At 47.2% G+C, this 11,493-nt stretch overlaps 1 protein-coding gene across 3 annotated transcripts; it reads right to left on the minus strand.

The window, feature by feature from the left end:
• Nucleotides 1-7,236: 7,236 nt before the first annotated feature.
• On the minus strand, nucleotides 7,237-10,417 carry MID1IP1 (MID1 interacting protein 1). Of its 3 annotated transcripts, none has more exons than XM_006133940.5 (2): nucleotides 9,461-10,417; nucleotides 7,237-8,816 (listed from the first exon to the last, which is right to left on the minus strand). In XM_006133940.5, exon 2 carries the CDS (start codon nucleotides 8,659-8,661, stop codon nucleotides 8,161-8,163), a length of 501 nt encoding a protein of 166 aa, XP_006134002.2. In that variant the 5' UTR covers nucleotides 8,662-8,816; nucleotides 9,461-10,417; the 3' UTR covers nucleotides 7,237-8,160. The 3 variants fall into 3 exon arrangements, with proteins under 3 accessions (XP_006134002.2, XP_089630691.1, XP_006134003.2); XM_089774565.1 differs by lacking the exon at nucleotides 9,461-10,417 and adding an exon at nucleotides 9,085-9,389; XM_006133941.5 differs by lacking the exon at nucleotides 9,461-10,417 and adding an exon at nucleotides 9,014-9,155.
• Nucleotides 10,418-11,493: the final 1,076 nt, after the last annotated feature.

An 11,493-nucleotide genomic window follows, 5' to 3' on the forward strand; every position in this document is an offset into this window, starting at 1 on the left:
GCTAAGGGAGATTAGAGAGGCTATCAAAATAAAAAACTGAATAATAATGGGGGATTTCAATTATCCCCATATTGACTGGGTACATGTCACCTCAGGATGAGATGCAGAGATAAAATTTCTCAATGCCTTAAATGACTGCTTCTTGTAGAAGCTGGTACAGGAACACACAAGGGGAGAGGCAATTCTCGATTTAGTCCTGAGTGGAGCACAGGATCTGGTCCAGGAGGTAACTATTACAGGACCGCTTGGGAATAGTGATCATAATATAATAACATTTAACATTCCTGTGGTGGGAAGAACTCCTCAACAGTCCAACACTCTGGCATTTAATTTCAAAAAGGGGAATTACGCAAAAATGAGAAGGTTAGTTAAACAGACATTAAAAGGTACAGTGACTAGAGTGAAATCCGTGCAAGCTGCATGGAAACTTTTCAAAGACACCATAATAGAGGCCCAACTTAAATGGATACCCCAAATTAAAAAACATAGTAAGATACCTAAAAAAGAGCCACCATGGCTTAACAACCATGTAAAAGAAGCAGTGAGAGATAAAAAGGCATCTTTTAAAAAGTGGAAGTCCAATCCTAATGAGGTAAATAGAAAGGAACATAAACACTGACAAATTAAGTGTAAAAAAGTAATAAGAAAAGCCAAAAAAGATTTTGAGGAACAGCTAGCCAAAAACTCAAAAAGTAATAGCAAAATGTTTTTTAAACATATCAGAAGCAGGAAGCCTGATAAAAAAACAGTGGGGCTCCTGGAAGACCGAGATACAAAAGGAGCAATCAAGGACAATAAAGCCATTGTGGAGAGACTAAATGATTACTTTGCTTCTGTCTTCACGGCTGAGGATGTTAGGGAGATTCCCAAATCTGCACCATCCTTTGTGGGTGATGAATTTGAGGAACTGTTCCGGATTGAAGTGTCATTAGAAGAGGTTTTGGAACAAATTGAAAAACTTAACAGTAACAAATCACTGGGACCAGATGGCATTCACTCAAGGGTTCTAAAAGAACTCAAATGTGAAATTGCAGAACTATTAACTGTGGTTTGTAACCTTTCCTTTAAATCAGCTTCTGTACCCAAGGACTGGAAGACAGCTAACGTAATGCCAATATTTAAAAAGGGCTCTAGAGGCGACCCTGGCAATTACAGACCGGTAAGTCTAACGTCAGTACCAGGCAAATTAGTTAAAACAATATTAAAGAATAAAATGGTCAGACACGTAGAAGAACATAATTTGTTGGGCAAAAGTCAACATTGTTTCTGTAAAGGGAAATCATGTCTTACTAATCTATTAGGGTATGTCTATACTACAAAGTTAATTCGAACTAACAGACGTTAGTTCAAATTAACTGTTATAGGCGCTGCACATGCAAACTGCTAGTTCAAACTTAATTCGAACTAGCGGTGCGCTTAATTCGAACTAGGTAAACCTCATTCCACGAGGACTAACGCCTAGTTTGAATTAACTAGTTCGAATTAAGGGCTGTGTAGCCACTTAATTAGAACTAGTGGGAGGCTAGTCCTCCCCAGCTTTCCCTGGTGGCCACTCTGGGCACCACCAGGGAAACTCTTCTGCCCCCCTCCCGGCCCCGGAGCCCTTAAAGGGGCACGGGCTGGCTACGGTGCCCATGCCAGATGCAAGCCTGCCAGCACCCAGCCAGCAGACCCTGCACCTGGCACGGCTCGAGCCAGCCACCCGCTGTAACCCAGCCCTCTGCCTCTTCCCGGGACCAGGCTGGTGGCTCCCAGGAGCCTGCCCATGTCCGCAAGAGGCGGGCGCTCACCTGGTCTAGTGCGGAGATCGTGGACCTCATCCACGACCTCCGCACTAGGCACAGGAAAGTGGCTGTCTAGGGCAGGATAGCTACCAGCCTGGCCACCCAGGAGCAGGTGTGCATGAAAATCAGGGTGGACCAGTGAGACCCCCGACCCTGAGCCCTGAGCTTAGAATGGCCGTATTGGGTCAGACCAAAGGTCCATCTAGCTCAGTAGCCTGTCTGCCACCAGCGGCCAACACTAGGGACCCTAGAGGGGATGGACCGAAACAATGACCAAGCCATTTGTCTCGTGCCATCCATCTCCAGCCTTCCCCAAATAGAGACCAGAGACACCATTCCTACCCCCTGGCTAATACCACTCCATGGACCCAACCTACATGAATTTATCTAACTTCTCTTTAAACTCTGTTCTAGTTCTAGCCTTCACAGCCTCCTGCAGCAAGGAGTTCCACAGGTTGACTATTTGCTTTGTGAAGAAGAACTTTCTGTTATTAGTTTGAACCCTGCTACCCATTCATTTCATTTGGTGTCCTCTAGTCCTTCTATTATGGGAACTAATGAAGAACTGTTCTTTATGCACCCTTTCCACACCACTCATGCTTTTATAGACCTCTATCATATCCCCCCTCAGTCTCCTCTTGTCTAAGCTGAAAAGTCCCAGTCTCTTTAGCCTCTCTTCATATAGGACCTGTTCCAAACACCTGATCATTTTAGTTGCCCTCCCCTCTCCTACTTTCTCTCTTCCCCTCTCCCACCTCCTTTTCCCAGTCTCCCCGAGTTTTGTTCAATAAAGACAGTTTCTATTTTTGCCCACACGTGTCCTTTATTTTGTACATCAGGAAGAAGGGGCTAGGGAGGGGTAAGTGGAAGGGGGTGAGGGAGGAATGGGGTACAAGCCCCCAATGGGGAGGACTGGGGTGGCTCTGCGGGCTCCTCGGGGTGGAAGCTCTCCTGCAGCCCCCCGGTTGACCCCTTCCTGAATGGCAGCCTGCGGCAAGTGCAGCCAGGCTGATGGCCGAGTGCTGTGATGTGCCCAGTGTGGGCACTCAGGGCACTCCAAGCCAGGACTGCTTTGCAAGCGGGGAACCCCTGAGAACTGTCTGTCCAGGGTGGGGGTCGGGACTCTTTAAGCACAGCCCTTGGCTAGCCTGAGACAGCAGCTCCACGCTCTAAGTCCTATTCTGATGCCCTGCCGGCACTGCTTCCAGCCATCCTTAACCCCGGTTCAGGGTCCACTCAGTGTGGACATGCTAGTTCAAATTAGCAAAACACTAATTGGAACTAGTTTTTAAGACTAGCTGCGCTAATTCGAATTAGCTTAGTTCGAATTAACTAATTCAAACTAAGTTAGTTCAAATTAGTGCTGTAGTGTAGACATACCCTTAGAGTTCTTTGAAGGGGTTAACAAACATGTGGACAAGGGGGATCCAGTAGATATAGTATACTTAGATTTCCAGAAAGCCTTTGACAAGGTCCCTCACCAAAGGCTCTTGTGTAAATTAGGTTGTCATGGGATAAGAAAGAAGATCCTTTCATGGATTGAGAACTGGTTAAAAGACAAGAAACAAAGGGTAGGAATATATGGTAAATTTTCAGAATGGAGACCAATCCCATTCAACTAATTCATAAACGATCTAGAGTAAGGGGTAAGCAGTGAGGTGGCAAAGTTTGAGGACGATACTAAAATGTTCAAGATAGTCAAGACCAAAGCAGACTGTGAAGAACGTCAAAAAGATCTCACCAAACTGAGTGATTGGGCAACAAAATGGCAAATGAAATTTAATGTGGATAAGTGTAAAGTAATGCACATTGGAAAAAATAACCCCAACTATACATACAATATGATGGGGGCTAATTTAACTACAACTAATCAGGAAAGAGATCTTGGAGTTATCGTGGATAGTTCTCTGAAAACGTCCACACAATGTGCAGTGACATTCAAAAAAGCAAATAGGATGCTAAGAATTATTTAAAAAGAGATAGAAAAGATGAATATCCTACTGCCTCTATATAAAACTATAGTATGCCCACATCTTGAGTACTGCATACAGATGTGGTCTCCTCACCTCAAAAAAGATATTTTGGCCTTAGAAAAGGTTCAGAAAAGAGCAACTAAAATGATTACAGGTTTGGAACGGGTCCCATATGAGGAGAGGCTAAAGCGACTGGAACATTTTAGTTTAGAAAAGAGGTCACTGAGGGGGGATATGATAGAGGTATATAAAATCATGAGTGGTATGGAGAGGGTGAATAAAGAAAAGTTATTTACTTGTTCCCATAATACAAGAACTAGAGGACACCAAATGAAATTAATGGGTAGCAGGATTAAAACTAATAAAAGAAAGTTGTTCTTCACACAATGCACAATCAACCTGTGGAACTTCTTACCAGAGGAGGCTGTGAAGGCTAGGACTATAACAGAGTTTACAAAAGAGCTAGATAAATTCATGGAGGTTAGGTCTATAAAAGGTTATTAGCCAGGGGGTAAGGAATGGTGCCCCTGGCCTCTGTTTGTCAAGGCTGGAGAAGGATGGCAGGAGACAAATCACTTGATCATTGTCTTCAGTCCACCCCCTCTGGGGCACCTGGCACTGGCCACTGTCAGCAGACAGGATACTGGGCTAGATGGACCTTTTTTTCTGATCCAGTATAGCCATTCTTATGTTCTTATGTAAATCAGAATTGCTTTGTTGGCACAAACCAATCGTTTATCCAGTCCAGTATTTAATCTTCAACATTTACAAATGCCTAGTACTTCAAAGGCAGATACAACTTCCAATAATACAGCTAATGGTGCAACACTGTACTATTAAGGGAGGAATCAGAGTGATGGACTTCGAAATTTTATCCTTGCTACTGACATTTCAGATATTATTTATATGCAATTTTAAACATATGTTTTAAACAGAGTTGTTTTCTTCAATAACATGACAGCTAAGAATTACATTCTTTGGATTTTGCATTGGAGAAATATATTTTTTTATGTTTTTAAATGTGAAGGGTTTTTATTTCATCAAGGGTTCTCTTTTACTTAAATCAGGGGTGGGCAATAAAATGACTCTGGCTCACCAAGGTTAGTCTATATTTATCTGCATCTCTACAGGTAAGGGCGATCATAGCTCCATTTGGCTGTGAATGGCAATCTGTGGCCAAAGGAGCTGTGATGCCCTATATCTGAGGAAGCTCAGGTAAATACAACAGTGTGAGGGCCTGCCTGGGCCTAACCCTAGCAGATCAGATCCAATATTTGCCCCATGACTTAAATCATGGGAAGGACTTGAATTGCTTCTTTACAGTCATTTGTATTATATAGTCCTATATCACCTTAAGCTTTTTCTCATATGGATACCCTCTTTTCATTCCCAAATACCTCTAATAATTTCCATTGCTCTCCCTCTTGACCTTTTTTATGATATAATTGTATCCAAAATTGAATGTAACTTTCAAGATGAGACTATAGTATCAATTATACTAAAGAATATTTTCTACTAATGTATTTATGGGTTTGATTGGCACTATAAATTGAGCGTGTACTAAATCTTTACTGGGAGAGATTACAACTAATTCAAAATTAGATAAATTTAAAATAATAGGGCCTGTCTTTTTAAGAAGCAATTTTAAACATAGTTCATGATGTAGTTTTAAGGTGGGTTATCTGGTAAAACAACTGATGCAGAACTAGATAATAAAGCAGAACAATGCCTTCCTCCAAAACTTACAGAAGCACAAAACTTGAAAACAAGGCCAAGGCAAAGCATCTTATATTTATCAGGCTATGTGCACTAACAGAGAGCCAGCTGAGAAGTTAGGAATTCCTTTTAGTACTTCTCATTACCTCTAATATTTTCCTATGCACCACCATATTAGGAAGGGGATACAGGGGTAGAACAGACTGATTGGCACTGTTACTAATGGGAGATTGTTAGGTTAAAAAGCCAGTTATGTTTTTCAAGGTCTCCTCTCTTATGTCATTAATAAATACTTTATTAGGATCAAAGGACTGGAAGGGACCTCCTAGGTCATCAAATCCAGGACTATGCAATACCAGTCATATAATCTTGTTCATAAACTTAAAACTCCATCTTCAAACTACAGTACTTGGATTGTTTGCTCTAACTGTTCCTACTGAAAGGCTGTTCCAGAACCTTACACCTCTGGTGGTTAAAAGCCTCCTAATTTCCAATCCTAATTAGCATTGGAAGCACTGATGAACTTCTGAATATATTTCAACATTTAAATCAGAGAGGTAAAAGCCCATTTAATTGATTAACCAGTTAAACATATTATTTAACCAGTTAACCAATTAAAGGGGAAGATAGAAAGGGGGTTGCTCCATGCTAGTTGGAATGGCTCCCCCCGCCAGGCTCTGGGCTGGGGCAGTCCCTGCCTGCTGGTCCTCACCATGGACAGAGGCTGCTCTTGCCAGAATGCAAGAATAGCTCTTGACTGCGGGATGCTGGGCTCTGCTGAAGTAGCCCCTGTCCACAACAGGTCACAGGGCTGGAACAGTCCCCTAATCCGAGCAGGTGGGGAGCTGCTCCAGTCCCCACCAGTTAAACAAACATTCACATACCTAATTTATACTGTTTGCTTTCTTTACTTTACTCAACCTGGACAATAAAAACTGACAGGCTGTGTCTGGTTCTCATGCACTACGTACAATATTGCCATGAGAGTTTAAGAAGAGTGTTGAGGACTTTTAAATCTAAACAGAGGGTTTTTATTTAAATGGGGGAAGTGGTATATGCTGCATGGCAGTGTAATATTAAGTGCATTAAGAGATCTAGAAACTATTAGTCTAAACATGAAAAATTGAAAGTGATATTCCATCTGAACATTTAGTGTTTATCATGAAATATAAGCATTCCATAATGTGAAAAGCAAAGATGTTAACCCTGTTTGCCATATACACACATATTCTAATCTTAAATATTCTGCAATGTAATTTAAGCCTTATTCAAGGGCAAGCCTTTAGCAAACAATGTAACATACTATTTGCTACGCTCTCTAAAGCTACATATTATATGTATGGAGAAAGAGAAAGAATACACTAATTTCAGGGTCTTCAACAAATGAAAAAAATGCAAAGAATAAAATTCAGACAATTCTGGTTCCTAGTAACCATTAATGTATCTTCTCAAATATTTCAGTTTAAACAGGGATTGACCTTTATATTGGTAACATACATCATGACAAGCTATACTTACTGTTTCACAGTTGAAGTAACTAAAAACTTATTGTATAAGGCCTATTTACTGACACATTTTTAGCAGTTTTAGATATGTTAACTAGTCCTCAAAAGCAAATTACCTCTTTGTATCCAGGACCTTGTAACACAGCACTGGAAATACATCATTAAAATAATTTAGAAAAGCAATTAACATATTTATGTTGTGTATGTACATAAAGAATACTTAATGCAGGGAGTATAACAAAACATGTTAAGCCAGTCTTAGTCAGTACATTTGCTTTTTTATTTTAGAATATACATCTGGATAAAAAAAGTTTTAAATAAGTTTCAGTACATGTACAACAATGGAACCCTTCATTTGTCCAGTAAAATACAGAGATGTAGTTTAGTAAACTGGCTCTATTCTGGGTATTATAATTTTTACAACAGTTTTTTAAAAATTTTCATTGGCTTATTTTCAGCCTCATATCAGCCAGCTATATAGCCAGGAAATACATGTACAATTCTGTCTCCTTATTTAGAGGGGAGTAATAACTGCTCACCCTGGAAGGAGCAAAAAAATTGAATAAACTAATATTGATTAATGTACATCTTTCTGTTTGTGCGTTGGTAAAAAATAAGGTGACTGCAATTCTAAGAGCATGCAATGAAATATTACACTTTATATACACGTCTTTTATTGTTATAAAAGTAGTGCAAAACAGGAAAGAAAGAAGTGATGCAGTCTCCACTAAGACGGCTGTAACTGGCCTCGGCCACCTTCCGTCATTCATTCAAAGCTCCCACCGTCCGGGAAACTTGACACGCCCCACACACACACTGCGCTTTGCCGCTGCCGCCGAGTAGGCAAAGATCCCCCACGCCGCGCAGGTGCTCGCACACCCGGCCAAGATGTGCTTGCCATGCCTCACGGTCCCCTCCCTCTCCCCCTTGAGCGTCCGAATCCGCTCCCCCCCCCCCCCCCGCAACCCCATCCACAGGTCAGCCTTATCCCCTCCTCCACTGCCACAGCCCCCTCTGGCACGCCCCTCCCCTCCCCCTCCCCCCCTCCATGCCCACCCCGCTCATGCGCACACACTTGCGCCTTGTCCCAGGGCGTGCCCCCCCTACATATCGCCCCCCCCCCCCAAATAGGGATCTCTTGCTCGCCCCCACCCCCCACCCCACGGCAAGCCCCGCCCTGGCTCAGTGCCCCCAAGTACTGAAGCCGATCTCCTGCTTGTATCTGTTGGTGAGCACGTTGGCCTTGCGGGTGAGTTTGGACAGCACGGTGTGGAGTCCGCTCAGGTGGTAGTGGAACTGCTGCTCCAGATCCTCCTCCTCCTGCCCGGCCTCCGGGAGTCCCCGGCTAATGTCCCCGCTCAGCTTGTCCTTCTTCCGGCCGGCCTCCTCGGCGGCGCCCTGCTGCAGCACCCCCCACTCGATGTCGTTGCGGATGGACTTGAGCAGCAGGTAATGGCTGTACATGTCCCGGCGGGAGAAGAAGGCGCTGGCGTCGCCCGGCGACAGCTGGGGGTCCCCCTCCCCGCCGCCCCCCGCGTCCAGCTCCTCCAGCATCAGCGGCACGTCCCGCAAGAGGCTGGGCACCATCACCGTCTGGTCCATGTTGTTGACGGCGCCGATGAAGCGGTTCATGGCATGGAAGAGGGAGTGTTTCTGGCTGTAGGAGTCGCAAATCTGCATCATGATGCCAGAGGGGGTCGGGGGCAGCGCCAGGCAGCTCGGCACAACAGCGGGTTCCGTCGGCCCCACTAAATCCTCTGGCAGGGGCGTCTGGGAGCGAGGCCTCGTGTCTCCAGACCCCTTCGCTCAGCCTGCTGGCCGCGACGCGCAGGGGCAGGCTGCAGGGACAGGAGAGCTGGGTTAGAGGGAGGGCTTTGCGCCATGCGCTAACCCGCACTTCTCAGTGCTTCCTCTTCCGACCCGTAAATCCCCGGGCTTCATCCTCCCCTCCCCCCGCCCCCATCGCACACCGTCCTTTTCACTATTCCCTTCAGACGCCCATTTTAATCCCAACCCCCCTCCCCCCGCGCTTTACCTCCGATGTTTCCTCCTAACCCTTCTGCCCGTGCACCCCGCATCTTCCCGCGCCACGCTCCCTGCCCCCACCCAGCATCTCAGCGTGCAGACCCTCTCCCGAGGGGCGCCTGCCCAAAATCTCGCGGCATCCTCTGTCCGCATCACCAAAGTCAGCAGCGAACGCGGGGGAGGAGGGGACCCGGGCTGTTTTTCAGGAGATGCAAGAGCAACTTCTTCCAGTCCCCACCCCGCGGCTGCAAGCACGCGCGTGGGGGATGGGGACGGCAAAGCGGGAGCATCGGATGGCAGCAACACAACTCAGTGCAGCCCAGCCTGAATACAAGTAAGAGAATCCCCGTGATACGCGGGGCAGGTCCCCCCAAGCCGCCTTGGGAGGGAGCTCCAGCGGCCATTCACCCCAGCACCTGCTCAGACTAGGGGGACGCCGCAAGCAGCCTACACCCACCAAATGGCCTGGAGAGGCGAGTCTCACTGCCGGCTCTCGGGGTCTGGCTGCTGCTGGTGTCCGGGTGTCGGTGCGTTCCTGTGTCCCGCTGCAGCCGGTAGCCCTGCTCCCATTCCGGGTGGTGTATTTATAGCGTGTACGGTAAAATAAGGTGTTCCCAAGTGCCACCCCCTTGCAGTGGAGCAAGATAAAGGCGGCTCTGAGTGACCGCGAGTAACACCGGCTCCTGCTACAAGGGACTGAAGGCGGCTCCGCCTCTCGCCTGACAACCACAAGGGGAGGGCGCAGCGCGCTCCCGGAGGCAGAGCCTACCAGAGCTGGGGGAGGGAAGCCTGGCGGGCGAGGCACCAGCTCCTGCTACAGCGCACCCCACCCTTCACTCTGCATCCCTACCAGTGCCTGGAAAGGACCAGCTACGCGGAGGTGCGCGCCCGTTTGCATCAGAGCCGAAATTGGTCCTGTTTCCTCCGGACTGGCTTGGTTATCTACAGCCACATCCATCCGTGCCTATGCACAGGGCTCGGCCGCTCCTGACTCAGTCCCATGGGAATCAATGAATGCGGAGCGCAGGACTCGCACGGACTGGAAGGGTGACTCTCGCTAATCGCAGTTCCGTGTCGGCAGGCTAAACCCTGCGAGGAGTGGTGCCAGAGTAAGCCGAGTCCTCCGCAGGCAATTGTCAGAGGTAGTAACGGGCTGTGCACCAAGCATCTCAGCAGGATAGGTCTGGCTTTCGAAAAAGAAAATTCCCCTCTAGTTTCCAGAGGGAAAGAAGTTAATAGCGCATAACCCTCCTCCACTCTCACACAGAGCGGAACATACCTTACACCAGCTGCCACCAGCCCCGCAGGAGCAACCCCCCTAATACAACCTGAAATTCCACGCCTCGTCGGCGGGAACACGGCAGTCCCCAACCTATCCTAATCCTAATCCGGGCTTTAACACGTCCATTTTATTTTACTTCTCCTCCCCTAGATTCCCAACGGCGGAAAAATCTACCCTCCCCGATCTAGTTTTAAACTATCGCCCCTTCTCTCCAGACAGATTAACACCCCTCGGTTTTTTACATACTCCATTTAGCTCTCTGCCTATAATCACTTTGTTATACATGCTGGATAGATGGAGAGCTCCTCTCTAGAAGTAGTATCGGTTTGTCAGATACTCACCACTCTGCCTTAGCAGTAGTAGTTGTATACCTTTGTCCAAGAAAGAACTGCATTGTGTAACACATCACATCCTTCCCATGCCCAGAGAGGGACTCAATTTCTTCCACCCCCTAAACCAGAGAAAGGGAGACTGTAAATAGCCCAGTTTTAAACTGCCTCTCGCACCGCGGACCTTAATCCAAAACCAGAAAAACTGCAACACACTCAGCTCTAAACCTCTTTCCCCAAAGCCCTATGTATGTTTGCTTCTCGACATGTGTCTGTAGCAGCAGGATGTAACATGGCTGGTGGGAATGTATTTGACATGGGTGGTAATGTGGCTCGGCCAGGCTGCATGTGGGTGATCGCAACCGGTAGGTCTCAATAGCGCAGCGATTAGATGCGGAACCCGCGGCCCCAAATGACACGCCAGCCCCCCCACGCTGCGCCCTTAAGAGAGACCGTAGATCACGTGTTTCTTTATTCCGCTCTGAAGGGGGATCAAACGAGTAGCCCCCACGGGCTGCAATGCGCGCGCGCACACACTTTTCCGGTTCAGATCCCGGCGCTCTGATCTCACGGCTGCTCAGGGGCTGATTATTAGCAAGGGAGGACACGGCTTACTCATGCTTAGCAGGAATGCACTCCTTGCTATACCGGTCTCACTCGCCCTACCGCCGCCACCTCCCGAGAGAAGGCGTTTTGCTCTGCCGTGCGGCGTGCGGACTGGCTGGCACGCTCCTTAGGGAGCTCAGCCCAGCAGCGGAGGCGGAGGCCAGAGCATCTCAAAGCACCGGTGCACACCGAGACAGGACGTGCCTCCCTCCTCCCGCAGCAGCAGCGCTGCGCATTTGCAGCCACTCGCTGTAGTCAGCCTATCCAGCAATA

This window comes from Pelodiscus sinensis, chromosome 1, assembly GCF_052426305.1.
Source record: "Pelodiscus sinensis isolate ZL-2025 chromosome 1, ASM5242630v1, whole genome shotgun sequence".
Taxonomy (NCBI): Eukaryota; Metazoa; Chordata; order Testudines; family Trionychidae; genus Pelodiscus; species Pelodiscus sinensis.